Here is a 19,010-nt window from a genome sequence, read left to right on the forward strand (position 1 = left end):
CCAGGTTGATGGATCGTAAGTCACATGATTTGTACTTCGCAGACCGCTATGGCAGAACGCCTCTTCCCCTAGGGAAAAAAAGAATACTATTATATGGCCCCCCCCCCCCCCCTAAGCGTATATCCCAAAGAAGTTAGCCTAAAATACTGTTGTAGTGTCTCTGACGAGACACAATTACATGATAAACATGACGGATATTACCCCAGTGTGTAGCTGAGCAGTGTGTTCAGTGTTGTACTAGTGTGTAGTTGAGTACTGTGTAAGTGTGTAGTATATAGAGTTACACGCCTGACGGCATCACAACCCCAGAAACCCACTTCGGCAGACTCTCTGACGAACTCAGCCACAAGACTGGAGGAGAATCCCCGGGCGCAATTCTTCCGTGAATCAGAGCCCTTATATTGCGTGGTCGTGACATGCCAAGCCCAGCCAGCCCACAAACCCAGCCTTCCGCTCGTAGTCAACACCCAACCTTCCAAGACTTTTGACCCGACCACAATAACTTGACTGGATGGAAAATTTGCATCGAGGATACACCAGCAAGACCAATCTCCAATGCGATTCCCGCGGAGTCCCCGCATGAATTTCACCCATTCGACCCTTCCCCGCGAGTCCTGCAACTGGGGTCTTGTCAAGAGTCCGTGCTGACGGCGGAGTAAACGTACTCTCCCTCTCCACCCGTGGCACAAGATCCAGCCCCACGCTGGCATAGAACTCCATCATTTGCCGGGGAAAAGAGAATCCATGCAAGAAGCCGATGGCGTAAAAGAGACCGGATCACACTCTTGTCAAGAGAAGCTGAAGCTTTTCTGGTCGGGAGGTGGCACAGTTACCGATACAGCCCATGGACCAGCAGACCAAGTGCCGTGGAGCTGCTCCGGATGCTCAGTACTACTGGGTGCAGGGCAAGAGAAGTCGACCCGCTTGAACCCCGGCTTTCGGCTTGAATGGTGGCTTACAAGCAGTTGCCGATACGGCTAATGATCTAGGATGCTGGGCTGGAAATCGAACGGACACAGACCAGTTGCGACTGTTCTTGGTCCGAGGGCCACCTTCAAGGCATAAAAGAGGGCCCCATCTCCCTCATCCCCCGACCGTTTGGATATTTCGCCTTTGCCAGCGTTCTCAATCCATATACAGGAGAACTTGTGACCGGTATCGTTGGTCATCTGTCGCAGACCAGGCCTTGAGTTGTCGAGTCTCCCGTCATCAGAAAGGAAATCTGAAGCCATATTATACCCTCACATCCCTGCCACAACTGCCATCATGGAGAAGGAAAGCTTCCTAAAGAACTCAAGGGTCTATATCCTCACCTCCGTGGCCTATCTAGGCTCGTTGCTCTTTGGTTGGTCCCTCTTTACATGTTGGCTTGCAGTCACGCAACGAAAGACTAATCTCTTGGGGTTTCTCTGATTCTAGGATATGACACTGGAGTGATGGGATCGGTCTTGGCCCTGGATAGCTTCAAACGAGACTTTGGCCTTCCCCTCGGTAAAGGCGGATTCGCCTCCGACAAAAATGCTCAGGTATCATCCAACGTCGTCAGTCTTTTGACCGCAGGATGTTTCTTCGGTGCCATTGCAGCTGCTTATATCAATGACCGTCTCGGTCGGAGATACTCTCTGATGATCTTCACCGTGGTCTTTCTGGTGGGAGCCGCTATTCAAGTCGGTGCTCACCACGAGATCGGGATGATCTACGGTGGACGTGTGATTGCCGGTCTGGGTATTGGTGGTATGTCGAGTATCACTCCCGTTTTTGTCAGTGAAAACGCCCCTGCCAAGTACCGTGGTCGTATTGCCGGCCTGTTCCAAGAGTTCCTCGTCATTGGAAGTACCTTCGCCTACTGGCTGGGTTACGGGGTCGCCCTGCGTATGCCCTCCAACACGAAACAATGGCGCGTGCCAGTCTCGATCCAGCTGATTCCCGGTGGTCTCATGTTGATCGGTCTGGTATTCCTCAAGGAATCTGCCCGTTGGCTGATGAAGCAAGACCGCCGGGAGGAGGCAATTCGATCCTTGGCTTACATTCGAAATGCGGCCCCGGACAGCGAGGAGGTTCAGGCCGAGATTGCCGAAATCCATGCTGCCATTGAAGAAGAGACTGCCATGACTGAGGGGGTTACCTGGAAGGAATGTCTGCAGAAGAGCAACCGATACCGGTTCTTGGTCGCCTTCTGCCTCATGTTCTGCCAGCAATTCTCCGGAACCAACAGTATTGGCTATTACGCCCCGCAAATCTTCCAGTCCATCGGCATCAGCAGCTCCAACTCCTCGCTGTTTGCAACCGGTATCTATGGAACGGTGAAGGTCGTGGCCACCGGCATCTTCTTGATTATCGGTATTGATCGCTGGGGCCGTAAGAATAGTCTGATGGGAGGAGCCGCATGGATGGCTGCCATGATGTTTATCATCGGCGCCGTCTTGGCTACCCATCCTCCTGACCCCAAGGCAACGGCGGTGTCTAAAGCATCGACCGCCATGGTTGCCATGATCTACCTTTACGTGATTGGCTATTCATTCTCCTGGGGACCAACTCCCTGGGTGTATCTTGGCGAGGTACGTTTGAGTGTCCTTCTTCCCTCTCCCTCTCTTGTTCGTCCCCTGGCCGCAGGATTGTCGTCCCCTAAGCCCTGCTAATGACTTTTCAACTCTGTCAGATTTTCCCTACCCGACTTCGCTCCTACGGTGTCGGTCTCGGCGCTGCAACACAGTGGCTGTTCAACTTTGTGATTACCGAAATCACCCCCCGTGCCATCAACAGCATCGGCTGGAAGACCTTCATCATGTTCGGTGTCTTCTGCACTGCCAACGGAGTGTTCGTCACAATCTTCTTGAAGGAAACTAAGGGCAAGACCTTGGAGGAGATGGACCTGATCTTTGGCTCTATCACGGAGGAGCAGCGACGCGCTGATGTGGAGCATACCTTGCATAAAAACGATGTTCACCACCTGGAGCATGAAGAACAGGTTCCGGGATCGCGTGTTTGAGACTTCTTTATAATAAGTTTTATGTATGCCTCTTGCTTGGACATGATGATTATCAACGAATATATGGACATGTTCAATAATATACCGCTGTGAAAATCACATGTAAAGCTTGCTGTATCAATGTCTCCCGGGAACCTAATCCATCAGCTTCATACTTCATTCACTCTCTCAACTACCACTCCTGAGTCACCGACAGTGAGATTTTTTTGGGATCAAAAATGAGACACGGAATCTACTTCTCCCAATATTGTAGGTAGGTGGATTGAGCTTGCAACTATTCAAGGTCATAGGTAGGTACCTCCAATTTGTAGCTTAGAGGGCATCAACAATCAGATTTACTACAATGAACGCAACCACCACATCAGGCAGGAAATCTCAGATTTCTTAGAGGCTTCCGTCTGTCCGGCGGTGTGGTCAAGTGAGTCTGCCTGACTTGAAGTTACAGATCTTTGATATTCATCTACAGAGGACGGGAGGTAGTGGAAAGAGAGCATCAAAGTGAAGGCGGGTGTCCGAAACAAAAAGTTGGGTGTTATAACATGACTGTCGACGGCTCTTCTCTCTGAGCACGCATCGCAAGTTCTCGGCGTCTCTCGCCGGTTGTATTCTCTTTCATTTCTCGTCAGTCTCAGGGTGACCCATACAGTGCCGGTAGCCGCTGCACCGGAGATGACCGCGACGTGTTCTATCGACTCGAGGGACGTTTCTGCTCTTCTGCCTGGTGCGGATCATACACACTAATTTTCGCACTCTTTTTTTCCACCAATCTCTCTGGGATGGAATTATCGCAGCTTTGGTGATGTCCGGTGACGGTCACAAAATGGTTACCGGAGTATGTCTTGCAATTCCAAACACGACTGACATAAGGCAGCGTATTCGTGAAGCCCCCCCCCCCCTCTCTTTCGGCCAAACTGTATTGTGTCGATTGCACAAGGTCTATCGAGGTATCGCCGTGCGACAGCAGGAAAAATAGCCATGGCCTCAGATTCATCAATCTGTCTGCGGCGTCGCGTGCGACTTCATCTTTTCAGACATCTTTTCAGCGTGCTTGTGGGATTGCTAGTGTGCAACACCATCTCACACGATTCAAGGAACAGAAACAGGCGGCGTCTCAAGCCAAGACCACTCCACCTTGACTCGACCCTGGTCTATATCGGCTACCTTCTTGAAGACTGCTTCCGTCACATCCAAGTCAGTCGCTGCGCAGCCTACGCACCGATCAACAATGGTCACGTCCACACTTTCACCATTGCGACGCAGTCTCAATTTCATTCCACACAGAGGATTCGTGTTTGGATTTGGTCCGTTGGAAGCGGCATCATACAAAAGATGTGAGACGGCGCAAATCATATCGGAGTCGGTATTGGTGAGCCCACATGACCCCAATGCTGGATTGTAGTACGTGAGATCACCAGAGTAGGGACCCCCATGGCTCGTGGGGAGTGGCAGATTTGAATGACTGCTTCAGATTTTGGTCAACAATCAACCATCCAGGTGTTCCCATTTCAACCGGCCATGACATAGCTTCGCATTGGCACCACTCACTTTTTCCCTCTTGTCAAGCCCACCGAAAGCCCAATGACCAGAGCAATCACTAGGAGACCCGCGCCTATACCAGCGAGGAGGACTTTGCGCGATCGTCGTTGTGACGCCCACCAGATCGCCATGCCACCAGCAGAGAATCTTGGTTTGTTCGTCTGGACCGTGTTCAATTCCACTTTTGGCTCCGGCTGCCTTTCTTGATCGCTCACTGTTTGGGGCGGTTCCACCGCAGCGGCAGCCGCCGGTATTGGTTTGCGCTTGGGCATGGAAGCCCAAGAGTCCTGGGTCGACTGCGCGACGGGCTCACCGTGAGCGAGGTCCATTCTCTGTAAACAGGTGATCCTGACGACTCAGAATCCTTATGAGTGGGGAGTTTGGAGCAGAGGAGTGCGGGGGAGAGAAGCTTTTTTAGAGTTGTTGATGAGCTTTTTCCGCTCGTTCAGGGGCTACGGCATGGTAGTCTCTTTAGGTCTTTTTTAGCGCCGGACCCATGCCCAATTATTAGAAAAGGAATGGATGGCGAGGAATGAAGGTTTGTGAGAACGGCTAGCAAAATCCCCAATCTGATCGCGTGGAAATACAAGTACATGTTCGCGATGAGTGAGTCCGAAACATTTCACTCTCTGAACGCTTCGTCGTCTGTAGCTATTATTATACGGACGACGAAATTGGTTACTGCATCTACCCGAGTACTCTCCAATCTCCAGTCTCCACTGCCGCAATACTTACTGTCGTGAAATGACAAGCTATCAGATGGGCCACCGGATGGGATCAACTGGCGGGTGGATTCTCGATCAATGGAAAAATGCAGTAAAAACAGGTACTTCGCTGATATACTACTACTACTACTACTACTACTACTACTACTACTACTACTACTACTACTACTACTACTACTACTACTACTACTACTACTACTACTACTACTACTACTACTACTACTACTACTACTACAATACTTCCGTACTACCGTAGACTGTACTGTGTAGATTTTACTGGTAGTCTACCAAAAGCGGAAAGAAATTGGGACTGGTGCTTGGGGCCTCGCCTTTTTGGGATTACTCGTGGTCATCTGACCCTCTTCAGCATCCCCGCCTTTTGTTCTGCTTCAAGATTGCTCCACAGCAGTCATCCTTCAACCAGAACTACTGACAATTATGAATGACAGCCCCTGCGCGGCCCATCTTTATTCGACTCAAGGATCAAGGGGCATACTAATCGGCAAGGCGCCCCACTACTTTCCAGTTCAATAGCCGCGAGCTCCACATGAAGATACCAGCGGTCGCCAGTGAAAAGCTAAAACTTCTCGAGTCCTCGGGCGTTGACGTTGTTCCCCTCAGTTCCTTCCCGCTCGGCGCTCGGCGGAATCCTCCCGCCTCGTCATGGATGCGCTGCTCTCGTCTAGGTTGCTATCGTTGATCGAGCGTGAACACCCTGATTGATCTTTGCATTGATTTCATTGCCACAAGATTCTGCCATCAAAAGCCCGAGACAATCCTCGCCTGCCCATCCTCACGCCGGTGTCGTGGACGGATTCTCAGTCGCATCGCGGGAGAAACGTGCATGCCCGCATCGGGCGGGAAGAAGCCGCACGCGCAGGCTCAATCGTCGTGCGCCAGTCGCCCAACATGACCGCTCGTACGAGCTCGTCCCAGCTCGGGTCGTCGTCGTCGGAGAGCTCGTCGGCGCGACCGTCGCTATCGAGACGTGACACTTCTGCGTCGAAGCGCACCACTCAGGCCGATGAGAAGCAGACCGTGTGGGGCTGGATTTTAAAACAATGGCAAAAGACGGGGCTCGACCAACCGACGATTTTGTTGATGATGAAGTCAGTCATAGCAGAAGAAGGATTGATAAAATTAGCAAGTTACATGTGATGGCTAACATGAACGATAGAGGTGGATTGGCCCCTGCAATTGCGATATCCATGTAAGCTCTCCACGTCCGGCTATTTCCTCATCCCCTCGCGCCGCTCGGATTTGGTTGACTCGCATACTGACATTCTTTGGAACAGCTATCAGGCTACTGATGTCGCTGAGGAGTACACGACGCTCGGGTATCTGATGGCCATTGTCTCAATCCTGGGATTCGCCATCATGCCTAGGGCAAAATTCGTTCAGATGATGATCTTCGATGTCCTGGCAGTGTGTCTGGGGGCCTGCTTTGCGTTGCTCACAATGTACTCCAGCGTGAAGGCGCGCGAACATACTCAGTCCCCAACGGATCCTCAAGCTTACAACTCGTCCGCGTCCGCCGTGAGTGGAATTTGGTTGTTCTTCCAGATTTGGCTTGTGCATACTTTTCGTGCCAAATATCCTCAATTTCAGTTCCCCGTCATTATATACGCTATCTTCGCCAACGTTGCATCGGTCTATGCCCCGCAGATGGCGAGCATGACCGCGGCCATTGCTCTGGTGACGCGAATGCTGAAAACTTTTCTCACCGGCCTGGCAATTTCGACGGCAGTCTCATTCTTCGTCTTGCCAATGACGTCGCGCAAGGTCGTCTTTAAACAAATGGCAGGCTACATTGGCGCACTTCGCTCAGCCCTAGATGCACATGCGGAGTATTTTGAGACGTTGGAGAAAGACGACATGTTCGGCCGGGCTGATACATTCGATGATGCGCACGAGAAAATTGACAAGACGGGCAAAGTCTACAGTCCCGAGGCGGAGAAGATTCGCCGTGCCGTTCGGCAAATTACTGACTTGCACGCAAAATTGCACGGAGACATCTCCTTTGCGAAGAGGGAGTTCGCACTCGGTCGATTGGGTCCGGACGACCTACAGCTGGTCTTTCGACACTTGCGTCGAATCATGATCCCTGTTGTTGGCCTGAGCTTTGTTGTCGATATCTTCCAGAGGCTATCGGACTACAATAAATGGAATTTACCAATCGATCCCAGTATCGATGCCCTTCCAGAGGAAGCTCGGTCCCGCGCTGTTCGCGACTGGAATGATATGATGCGAGCAGTGCACGACCCATTCGCCGAAATGATCCAGACCATCGATGAAGCTCTTCTTCACACATCATATGTCCTTCGTCTGGCAAAACCCCCTAAAAAGAGGGCAGTATCATCATCATCATCACCACCACCACCGTCGACTCCCGGTGCGATCCAAGCAGATATCGAAGATGTAGAGGCCTCAGCTCAAAACACAGCCCCTGGCGAAACAGGATTCACGGCGCATTTTGAGGAGAAGTTGGGCGCTTTTCGAGGAGTCAAGCGCATCGCATTGCAAGCTTGGGCTCAAGAGAAGGGTATTAAATTGCCACCTGATTTCTTTGACCATGCTTGTACTATGGACAGCTTGAAAGGTGATTTCTTCTCGGCATCTACTTCGTTTCAGGATCGAAGCCGCCGCCAATTGTACCTTTTTCTTTACGTAAGCTCATCATGCTTTTCTGGTCCTACTACTTGATTGCATTTTGAATCTGCTTTGGGAAATCACTGACTTGGTTCGGATATCAGATGCAACAACTTCTCTACTCAACGGGTCAAACAGTGCTAGAGTTCGTCAAATATGCGGACGATCTTGCTGCCAAGGGGAAGTTGTCACGAACTCGACTAATCATCCCTGGCTCCAAGCGAATGATCAAATGGGTAAAGAGCTGGCTCGTGACCGAGGACAGCCATGAGGAAGACAACATGGGTGATGTGCATGCGCAAAATAGTATGCTTGAGCTTGGTGAAGCCTACAGGCATCGCAAAGATCCCGAACACCTTCCTCCTGAAACTCTTTTTCAAAAATTTGGAGACAAAATTCGAGTGATTCCCTGGTTTTTTCGGTCCTTCGAGTCGAATTATGGATTCAGGGTAGCGTGTGCAACCATGACCATCGCCATCGTTGCCTACTTGCGTGATACACAGTCCTTCTTCATCAAACAGAGGCTTGTATGGGCTATGATCATGGTCAACCTCAGCATGTCTCCGACTTCTGGTCAGAGTATTTTCAGCTTTGTCTTGCGTATCGCTGGCACGACCATTGCCATGGTGGCCAGCTTGTTGATTTGGTACATACCAGGTCAGAATACCGCCGGTGTCGTCGTCTTTCTTTTCATCTTTGTCTCCTGTGGTTTCTGGATCCCCATCAAGATGTTCCGGTTCCGCGTCATTGGAATGATCAGTATTGTGACCACCACAATGATTATCGGATATGAACTGCAAGTTCGCAAAGTGGGGAAACAGGTTGCCACGTCAAATGGGCAGCCATACTATCCGATCTACCTACTTGCGCCCTATCGGCTGGCTGCTGTGACAGGAGGCATTGCAGTCGCATTCATCTGGACATTTTTTCCATATCCCATCTCAGAGCACTCCATTCTTCGTCAGAGTCTTGGCGCTTCGCTATACTTGCTAGCCAACTACTACTCCATCATTCATGAGACAGTCTCAGCCCGTATGCGAGGAGACGAGGGGGACATGACTTTGAAGAGTTCTGCCGGCCGAAAACTGGAAAAGGCCCGACACAAAGTTTTCTCGAAACAAATGTTAATGCTGAGTGGGCTCAGAACGTATTCTGAGTTCCTCAAGTGGGAGGTGCCCATAGGCGGTCGTTTCCCAAAGCAGCAATATGATGCCATCATTGTCTGCGTTGAAAAGTTTGTGGCCCTTCCGCATGTTTATGCCAATACTCCATGTTCCAATCTTCTGTCACGAGCTAACTCTCCATTTGCAGTATCGTGAGCTATCTGAGCTTGCTGGGATATGCATCCGACACCTTGATGCGACTCAGCGACGACGATGAGGACGAGTCAGGATCTGTCTGGATGCACGACTTTCGCAAACTGGTTGGGACTGCGAATGTCACAACCCATGAGGTGACATCTCTACTGTGTCTGTTGTCGGCCAGTATCACCAATCGGCAGCCTCTGCCTCCATACCTCAAAGCGCCACGACCTTATAGCTTCTCCAAGCGACTGGAAGCGCTCGACAAAGACATTCTTAGCATTAACCATATTGCAGAGCCGGGCTTCGCAGCATTTGCAGTCCTACAAATTTCGACTCGCTGCATTGTTGGTGACGTCGAAAGACTGATGCGGCACGTGAAAGGCTTGGTTGGAGAGCTAGACTTTTCATTTCATGCCGTGAGTACGATGGATGCGAGAATCGCAGACTCAAGATATACATCGCGAGCACCGTCACGGGTCAGCGTCAATGAGAGCCATACTGTTGATCGTGAGAAAAGCGATTAACCCAGAGTATGAAAAGATTACCAAGAATTCAACCGAAGAGGCGGTCTTTTTCCACACAGATACGGCACTATACTTACTACGAAGCAGTTTGTTTCGGTATTCCCTCGGCGAGTTTACGAGCTTGTATACAAAGCAAATCGAGGAAACAACAATTGAATGAGAAATTTGGTGTTTGCATTCCGAGCACAGGCCGTGTTCCAGCAGAAGAGCTAGACGTGGAATGTGTTTCTAGATGCTTTGGTAAGACTCCTGGTATAGACATAAAGCCAAAATTTTTGCAGTAGGTATGATTCAAGTTCATGGAAGAAAAAAAACACAGTTGATAGATACGCTCATAGGAGTAGGTAGGCTGTACATGGTCGAAGGTCATGCGCGAACAGAACAACCACCCGTGCAGAGGAGAGGCAGAAAGCAGCAAACGGAACAGAAGTAGCAGCGACACAGACGGAAGAAAGGGCAAAAGAACAAGTAGACACGCTTCGTTCAACGTGAGAAAGATCTATATCATAAATTCTTGGGGAAGCATCAAATTGGATTCATCATATTCGTACTTGGCACCGCAGGTTCCGGTGTCGCAACAGCAGCGCGAGACGGATTAGGAGAAGGCTTTGTGACAGGCCCAGGAGAAACAGTAGTCGGTGCACTGATGTCGAAATGCGAAGGACACTGACTGCTTCGACTTCGAGAATGCTCGCCTCGGGAGACGCTGCTGGCAGCCGTGCTGCTGCCAGGTTTGCCTCCCCGTTTGACCATCTTGCCCAAAATGCCGACGATCTCGGCGGCATCTTCGAAACTTTCGTCGTCCATGCCTTCTTGGGCATTGTAGACGTCCGCAATGGCTCGCTTGGCAAGACGTCGGGAGGAAACTGGGTCTTGGAGGCAGTCGTAGAGATAGGCCGCGTACTCTAATTTCACGGAGAGGCGTAAAGGGTGTGAGCCTGGGAGGAGCTTGTCTGCTAGCATCGAGGCGTAGTTGAAACAGGCGGTTGCGGTGCTGGTGTAGTCCAATGGCGGCAGAAGAAAGGAGGAAGCGTTCTGTGGGGGCTGGACAGGCGCAAGGCCCGGTGGTCGAGATGTTCTCCCATGGGACTTGATCGCCGATGCTTCCAGGGCAGTGAGTAGATCTGGGTTGTAGATCGAATCACGCTTCAGCTCGGCCGGCGGGTCGGCATCGGGGGGTATAATGACGGGACGATTGTAGAACAGCACGAAGATGTGGTAAAAGGAGGCGCGGAGTTTATATGTGAGCACCTTCAACTCGACAAACGCGGCGACCAAAGGCAAGACGTAATGCTCCAGGATAATTAGACCCTCCCGCGATAGCCAGATGAGGTGGTGGTACAATTGCAGTGACTTCGTTTCACGCGTAGTGTCCAGTCGTCTTAAACGTCGGGCCCGTATCAGCTTCTTGGACAACATTACCGACACCCCGAGCACTCGATAGAGCATTGCAGACAAGTAAGGATTTTCGAGGGCCGTCCCGGCCGCGAAGTTGCCTAGGGCCTTCTGATCCACCTCGGAGGAGGCCATCCACTTTTCGATAGCGGCGCCTTCACACTGGGCATCGTCCTGCAAATTAGCCATCGGGTCGAATGATTCATCAAATTGAGTTTTGTCATGCATGTCTCTGTGGGTGAAACCCAAGACACCGAATGAGACTTGAATGCGACCTTTCTCCAAGGTTGAGCAGGAAAAGTGTGCAGGTCTCATATGAAGGGGGATGCTTTCCCCAGATACTTCAAGATCGACCAGAGTAGGCGGCACGACAAAGAAAAAAAAAACAAGGAGGAAAAGGAAAGGGTACAAACAAAGGACTTACACAGAATAGCGCGCGTAGATAATTAAATTTGAGAGAGAGATGTCCCTAATTGACCCTCAAACGCAGACGCCTGCAGCATGCTCCGCGGCATGTACAGTTCGTACCTGGAGTCCTTCTTGGGAACCAATCGACTTGAGTCGAACAAGGGCGCTGCGGTCAAACCGGAGGTCAATCTGACTGATCTCAGAGTGGTAGCTCCAACTTCTTGCACTCCTTAACCTCCCCACGCAGTTCTGGAGCCGGTGATGCTTCCAGATGGAGACCAAGTCAAGCTTGAATCACCCCGAGTCACAACACCACACACACGACGTTTTTTTTGTTCTTTTCTTTTCTTCCCTTGGAATCCTCTCTGAATCTGTTTGCGGCACTCCCGCCGGATCGCTGGACAAAACGAATCCGCCTTACAGCAGTAAGGAGCTTCCTATCCGCCACGATCGCTTCCTCGAGCGCGGTCCACTTGTGCAAAGGAGCCTGATGGTACTCAGTTTGGCGACGACTGCAAAGAGTGACACATGCGTCTCTTGCATCGAGTATTGTGGCGAAGGTGGGACGTCGTGCAGCTGCCAGGGAGATCGCTAAGCACGCAAGGCACGGTCGGAGGCAGGCAAAGGCAAAAGGAAACACTTGTGAGTGATAGAGACCGATACTGGATACATCATGTACGGAACCTGGCGATGGTGGAAATTAGTATGAAGGCACAATGCCCGCCATGTGCAACTCTGGGCGCACACTGCGTTTCTGTGAGGAATTGGGATTGCGGGTGTAGCTCGAGAAGCTTCGCGGGGGGGATGACGATCGTTGGCGGTGGGTTTGGGATGCAGAGGCAGAGAGGCCAAGGAAAGGGCGAGACAATGGCTTCACCCGTAAAAGTGGGGGATGGCCGTGAGGTGAAAGGCAGATTTGTGGGTTTCTTCTTGGTGAGGAGGATCAATTGCAAAAGGCAAAGCCTCAAGATGAGTTGCGCCCCCAACTAGGATGGGTTTTACGACTACGAACACGGAGTAGTCGAGTAAGTTGGGCGAGTGACCAGGATGGTACCGACGAGGCAGTCAGGATGACGCAGGGCGGCGAGGTACTGGTGGGTCACCGTAGAGCTTCGGGCAGCGAAGTATATCGGGAATCGTGGCATGTCGTAAGATCATGGCCCAAATGGGACAAGAGGATCTTGTTCTCTCGAATTGATGCCTTTGTGTGTTTGCCACGTCAGTGTCGTCGATGTACCAGCAGATTTGGGCAACACCTACTTCATTGAGTTTTCGGAGACCACAAGCATGGTAGGATACCATGCACTTGTGTGTCTTCCGGTCGACTACATGTCAGTGTTGAGAGTGTTTCGTTGTTACAGCACCCTGAATTTCCTACTCCGATCTCCATGTAGACAACTAGACATGGCAGTCGAAACGACACTGGATGGGCTCAGAATATAAAAGCTCTTGAGCGACATGCACCCATCTCATTAATGGCGAGATGCCTACGACCAATGTAAGGCATGACTTTTGACTTCATCATGTCGCCTCAAGGGTCCCTTCCCACGTAGACCCGGAGAGCAGTTTATGCCCTTTTTTCAAGTCATACTTTGAATGCCTCACCCACCTCGAGTGGCAATGACACGCAGTACCCACGATCTCCACAGTTTTCCACATCGCGAGAGTTATCGATGGCCTCTAGCAGGAGTGATTGTACATCGACTTGCCGTCGCTTAGACGGTCCAGGCTGGCTGTCAGCGTGAAGCCATTGTTGCGTTGTCCCGCAGAATGCCATGCGCACATCATCTTTCGACCAACCCTTTTGAAGAGAAATCATCCGGGGGCAAGCAGAAAAAAACCGGGGCCAACCCAAACCCACGATAGCGCGCTACGTGGCAGCGGCTCACGACCAGCACCCTGGTTCTCGCCTCGTTTGACGGTCCAATTGGCACTGGATGCTCAATGTTTGACCTCGCCAAAGTGAAGTGCAGATCAAGGTGTATTGTTCCACACAGAGTTGAGTTTGATTTGTGAGCGCAAAGAGCCCAAGAAAGACCATCTGAAGGAAATCATCCGCAAAGACTGGCAATGCTAACAAGTTGAAAGAAAAAAGGAAAGTGTAACTGAGGCGATGCACAGACGACAGACTGCCAGCGTGGCAGGTGGCTGGTCGCGCCCACGGGAACAGTAGAGTACTCCATATCGCGGTAGTGGGTACTTGGGTTTTGGGTATCGGGCCGTCACTTGGCCCACGACTGGAATTATGAATATGGTTGACTCGGTCCTGTCATATCCGAGCAACCTTCCGAGGTACTGCGGACTTGATGAGGCGGTAGCTCACCGCCAGAATGATGTCGAAGCCATGAGATCGCGATCATCGTGGCGTAGCATTGGAGGAGTCAAAAACTCCGCCTGGAAGGGGCTAGTGATGAGGAAAGCCATCTGAAACATGAATTGAAAGACCTGCCCAGGCAGGCATTCAGTTTTCTCGAGGGGAGCTCAAGCGCATCCCGCCACCGTTGAAACAGGCTTGGATTGAGGCGTAGGAAATGGGGCCCGTTCCTGGGCGATGTGAGCCCCGAATGTGAACAAGAACGAATGCAAAAGCCGAGTATAGGGTTTGAGGTCTTCATTGCGGTGAGACACCAATATTGTAGAGTCTTGCTCGTAGCCTCCTCGTACTATCATGATGTGGTTAGAACTGGGAACGAGAAGATTTGATTTCCAATGTCAAGCTGACCTCAGATCGCATACGTCACATGATCCTTCAAGCCTGTGGACTGGCGATGTGCTCTGGGATGCACAGTTTCTTGAAGACACGGCTGCATCGGTACTCCCAAGCTATTCGCTGGATAGCCTGTGAGTTAAATGAGAGTCGCGCATCTGAAGAGGCCAGAAATTACAAGGCTAGCCCAACAGCCACTCCATGCATCTAGAGTACTTCATAGGGCAATCACGTTCGTCCAAGCCGTAGTTAATACATGCATTTATGTACCAGGAACGAATCCTGCCTGGAACTGACATTCGCCCGTCAGATGAGGCTCATTGCTACCTGATTTGGTGGGCGCCAGTTAACCACTTATGTGAATAGGTTACCGCATACCGCAGCTTTTTCATCTGACTATCTTCGTGTCTCAGGATAGACAGCCCATAGTTCCATTTCCTGTAGATTGGCAGCACGAACCCTCTCCACTCAATCCGGAAACGCTTCGACACTGATACCGATTCCTCGCGCTAAAAGATTTACCGCCCAGGTTCATTAGGAACCTCGGGCTCAAGACCCAGAAGTACGATGGAACAAGAGAGTTGTGTTGGGGGGGGGGGAGGAATGAGACCTATGAAGAAGGCAAACACCCTACAATCCAGCCAACATACCCCTGCCTGCTCGGACAGGGAAAGCCACCGGCATAGCTATCCGCGTCCCTTTTGCACTGGCGGCGAGCTTGGTGCTTCCATCCCTCCCGTCTCCAGATCATGACAGAATCATAAGCCAAAAGTAAGGAGCACCCAAGCTCGTGGGAAGGAATGATGCTGTTTGGGCAACCAATTAAAAATAACATTTGAGGAACAAGAGTTGAAAGACATTGAACTAGTCAGAAATCGACCTGGATGAATATAATGAAATGGAGCTTTCCCTCGGTGGTATAATGTGAAATTATCGCAGGGAAGCGAAGAAACTAAATTAAGGCATATTTGACAAAAGTAACCTTTCGACCACATCAACTTGCAGTCTCCCTCGGAGCAGGGAGCACAATCATTCCACATCTAGTGATTGATGCTTCAAGCTTGGACTCGGCCTGAGACACCGAAGTGCGAGATATACGGCATCTAAGCTTCGTGGTCAATCTTCTCGGTAACGGTACCATCCTCCTGAACAACGATCTTGTCCACCTGGAGAGAAGCCTTGACAGGGTTGGGCTGCTGGTAGACCCATTCAAGCTCCTCGAGAGTTCGGCCCTGAGACTCGACACTAAAAGTTGCGCGTTAGTTTGGGTGTTGATCAAAGTCGTTGCCATGGGGTGGCGCCAGTGGCGCAATCAAGAGACACATACCAGAAGAAGTACCAGAAGACGACCTCCAAAAGGTCCCAGCCGACAAAGATCCAGAAGTAGTTGGTGGAAATGTTGCCGAGACCGATGGGAGAGGCAAATTGAGAGATGAAACTGATGCAGCTGACCATGAAACCGGACAGGGCGAGACCCTTGGCACGAGTGGTAGTCTCCAGGGCTTCGGCGGGAACGACACCCTGCAAGGGAGTGTAGGTGAAGGAGAAGACCACGTTAAAGAGGTAGTAGAAAGCCAGGGCGGCCCGACCCTTGTCGGGGCTGATAGTGCCAGTCTGGGCGATGGGAATCGAGATGCCGGCGTTGACTGCCATGGTGATTGCGCAAGCTATATTCGGATGTTTAGTCGACGGACTTGGCTAGAGGAGAGTATTAATGACAGAAGCTTACCCAGAGTGCCGAAGATCAAGACAGGACGACGGGGCATCTTATCGGTCAACATGACAGCGATACCGGCACCGACAGCAGAGACAAGCGAGTTGACAATGTTGAGAAGCAGCTGCATGGAGCTAGACTTGTAACCCAAGATCTCAAAGATGGTCGAGTTGAAGTAACCAAGACCGTTACCAGACCACTGGCCGAAGACAGAGATCATGATAACTTGAGAGAAACGCCAGCGGCCACTGTGAGTGAACAGGAATGGTCGGTCTGCAAATGAAGGTTAATTAAATCAGCATTCGAAAAACAGGCGTTGACGACGGGTGATTGGGGTAATTTTGACTTACAGTCCCACCATCTCTTGTCGATACCGTCGATGCGGATACCATCCCTCATCTCCTCGATTTCCAGACGCACAAGACGAGCGTTGGGGTCGCCGTTTCCGTGGTACTTGACCAAGAAAGCAAGAGCCTCCTCATCACGGCCCTGAGCAAGCAGCCAACGGGGCGACTCGGGGATGAACCAGACAGCCACAATGACCACGATACAGGCAAAGCACTGGCAGACAAAGGGAATGCGCCACTGCCAGTTATTGCCCATGAAGTTGGTACCGTAGGTGATGATGGCCGCGGGAATACTACCACCGAACCAACCGCAGTTGTAGAAGCCTATCACGTGTGAGTTTGCGAAATTCAGGTTGAGGTCTTGATCGAGTGACCCGCGAGCAGGGATGAGACTGACCGACAGCACGTCCACGCCAGTGAGGAGGAGAGACTTCAACGGCATAGGCAGGCGCAGACACGACCATAACCTGGATACCAACACCGAGAATGAAACGTCCCACGACGAACTGAGCCAGAGTGCTTCCACTGGCGATGATGACGGAACCGATGATGATAATCCAACCTCCGGTGAACATACACTTTCGGCGACCAAGTTTGTCGGCGAGGATGGCACTGACTGGAGTCGCGCAAATGGAACCACTGCGGGCAAGTACAAAGAAAGCATCAGTCTCGATTGAGTTTTTCTGGAAAAGCGGCTGTGGCGAGCCAGACTTACACTGTGTAAAGCGAGGTGACGACCGAAACCTTCTGACCGGTCATACCGACATGGAACACGTTTTGATATTGGTCCATAGCCAGGACAGATCCCATAAGAGAACCTTATCTGAGGTTAGCTGATCCATTCTCCACCGTCTCCCAACCTCAGGAAGTTCCACCCATCACAATTCAGAACATACCATCGTAACCGTTGGCGCATGCGCAGAGGAATGCAACGAAGATACAGACTGTGTCAAGGGTTTGTAGGTCAGTAAATCGCCTTTCATGGCTGCCCAGTATGCAGACTCCTGTTATCATGCCACGTACAGTAGAGGTGGATCGACTCCTTGCTCCAGCGGCGGATGTTGGTCTCTTCAATAGCTGCGAAGAGCTCGGCCTAATACCCGTTAAATGGTGACCTCTCTCGGAGTGGTTCTTTGAGTCTGCTCTCCGCCTTACATTGTACACAGCCTTGGTCTTTGCACCGGCAATTTTTGCGGTCTCGCCGTGGCCCTGAATGACATGAGGAGTGTCCTCGGTGGCGGTAGAGATGCCGTGCACCTCCTCAGGGACGTGTTTCTCCGACAAGACGTGTTGCTCCGACATGTTGATGAAGTCGCAAGTGGAAACCCTAGACCGGACTGACCAATGCTTTAATCCGGGGAGAAGGGACTCTGCTGAGGTGATACCAGGTATGAGCCTACATTATGGAGCGAGGGAGCTCCACGACTTATATACCACGCGATCGGTTCGGATTGTCCTTGCAGAGGTCTCATCTCCTCGATGTAAGCTAGTCAAATTTGGGACTCTGCGGAGACCTGACAACCTTGTGACCCCAAGTTCCCCCCGGATCTCTCTCAGCATCTGGCCGCGGGATAGAGTCTGGGGGTGTGGCGTGCATGAGCAGCTCCGTATCCTGATTGGAATCGGGCCACTCCCCAGTCGGACCAGAGCTCGAGGGACCGCATTCAAGAGTCCAGGTCTCGTCCTAAAAGAATCAGGACACATTCTCTGGGGTATCGGCCCTATGTCCCGTAGGGGCATTGTGTTCAGCGAATGATTGGTTCGGCAGTGCAGGAACAGTAGTGGACGCCTCTCGACTCTTCTCGCCTCTTTGCTCTGCCAACTTCAGACTCTTTGGGAAACGTCTCTGCTGCGTTTCAAATCAGATCATCAATCTGATCCGCGTCCCCATGATTGGGCGGGTGGTGCACGCTCACGACCCTAATCCGCTATTCCTCGGGCCCGCGCCAATATTGCATCCCTCGGCAACGGTCCTCATGGATCCGTGGAAATTCTTTCTGTGGGGTGTTTCTTCGCCCAGTTCGACCCTTGGCCTGCACGCACATCCTGAATCATGGTCAGTGTGAGCATTGGAATCGAACGTGACTCATGAAGCAAAACAAGAAAAAAGAAAATTCAGCTATGGACCCTCCTTCAGAAAGCGCGTGGTTCAATTTTCCGTGTGGTGAGTCCGTAAGGTAAGACTGCATTCTGCTTGAGCGGAGGATCTCTCCGTTCTTAATTCTACACGGGTCCGCCCCCACAGCCCGCTAAACCTGTTTGGAACTGTCATCCCCAGTCACTACAGCCATTCCACAACTTCTCTGCTGCACTGAGCCTGGACATGTCCCATGCTTTTTGACTTTTTGATTTTTTGACTTTGGACCTTCGCATGTTGACTAGCTCGGACAAGGGAGCTCTCTCGGAGTGCATTCGCTTGTTGGATATCGGCCCGACTGGAATTCGTTCGCGGGCTCGTTCACTGTATGGCCTTGCCCGTAGTCGGAGTCGCTTGGCTTGGAGTGCATGCTCGGATCCTTTGGTCGCCCACACATCCAATTGAGTCGCTGCTGGAAAAGATGCCTTTTTCTGCTTTGGAAGATCGTCTTTCAATGCGATCAACATGAACCATGCCATCATTTCCTGGGGTAGGCGTGCGGAGCGATCCCGACAGCTCAGCCCTACTTCGAGTCGCACGATAATCAACTGTTGGCTATTCTGTAAACCTCTAGA

The 19,010-nt window shown here is 51.3% G+C and overlaps 6 protein-coding genes across 6 annotated transcripts; 3 read left to right on the top strand and 3 right to left on the bottom strand.

Annotated features, from left to right (window-relative positions):
* Nucleotides 1–1,266: 1,266 nt before the first annotated feature.
* Nucleotides 1,267–2,989, top strand: N7539_002796 (sugar porter family MFS transporter; the record flags this gene model as incomplete). The annotated part of the gene is made up of 3 exons (XM_056932399.1): nt 1,267–1,345; nt 1,420–2,558; nt 2,660–2,989. The coding sequence occupies 3 exons, from the start codon at nt 1,267–1,269 to the stop codon at nt 2,987–2,989; spliced, it is 1,548 nt and encodes a 515-aa protein (XP_056792358.1).
* Nucleotides 2,990–4,075: 1,086 nt separating this feature from the next.
* Nucleotides 4,076–4,854, bottom strand: N7539_002797 (RlpA-like double-psi beta-barrel domain-containing protein; the record flags this gene model as incomplete). The annotated part of the gene is made up of 2 exons (XM_056932400.1): nt 4,076–4,448; nt 4,535–4,854. The coding sequence occupies 2 exons, from the start codon at nt 4,852–4,854 to the stop codon at nt 4,076–4,078; spliced, it is 693 nt and encodes a 230-aa protein (XP_056792359.1).
* Nucleotides 4,855–5,296: 442 nt separating this feature from the next.
* Nucleotides 5,297–5,506, top strand: N7539_002798 (uncharacterized protein; the record flags this gene model as incomplete). Its single annotated transcript, XM_056932401.1, has 1 exon — nt 5,297–5,506. One exon carries the CDS (start codon nt 5,297–5,299, stop codon nt 5,504–5,506), a length of 210 nt encoding a protein of 69 aa, XP_056792360.1.
* Nucleotides 5,507–6,159: 653 nt separating this feature from the next.
* On the top strand, nt 6,160–9,727 carry N7539_002799 (uncharacterized protein; the record flags this gene model as incomplete). Its single annotated transcript, XM_056932402.1, has 4 exons — nt 6,160–6,363; nt 6,430–7,917; nt 8,004–9,133; nt 9,211–9,727. The coding sequence occupies 4 exons, from the start codon at nt 6,160–6,162 to the stop codon at nt 9,725–9,727; spliced, it is 3,339 nt and encodes a 1,112-aa protein (XP_056792361.1).
* Nucleotides 9,728–10,252: 525 nt separating this feature from the next.
* On the bottom strand, nt 10,253–11,311 carry erg27 (the record flags this gene model as incomplete). Its single annotated transcript, XM_056932403.1, has 1 exon — nt 10,253–11,311. One exon carries the CDS (start codon nt 11,309–11,311, stop codon nt 10,253–10,255), a length of 1,059 nt encoding a protein of 352 aa, XP_056792362.1.
* Nucleotides 11,312–15,340: 4,029 nt separating this feature from the next.
* On the bottom strand, nt 15,341–17,600 carry N7539_002801 (uncharacterized protein; the record flags this gene model as incomplete). The annotated part of the gene is made up of 9 exons (XM_056932404.1): nt 15,341–15,482; nt 15,565–15,904; nt 15,967–16,224; nt 16,302–16,622; nt 16,696–16,937; nt 17,014–17,116; nt 17,195–17,242; nt 17,322–17,391; nt 17,454–17,600. 9 exons carry the CDS (start codon nt 17,598–17,600, stop codon nt 15,341–15,343), a joined length of 1,671 nt encoding a protein of 556 aa, XP_056792363.1.
* Between the last annotated feature and the right edge of the window lie 1,410 nt (nt 17,601–19,010).

This window comes from Penicillium diatomitis (assembly GCF_028827545.1).
Source record: "Penicillium diatomitis strain IBT 30728 chromosome Unknown utg000003l_segment0_segment0, whole genome shotgun sequence".
Classification (NCBI taxonomy): domain Eukaryota; kingdom Fungi; phylum Ascomycota; class Eurotiomycetes; order Eurotiales; family Aspergillaceae; genus Penicillium; species Penicillium diatomitis.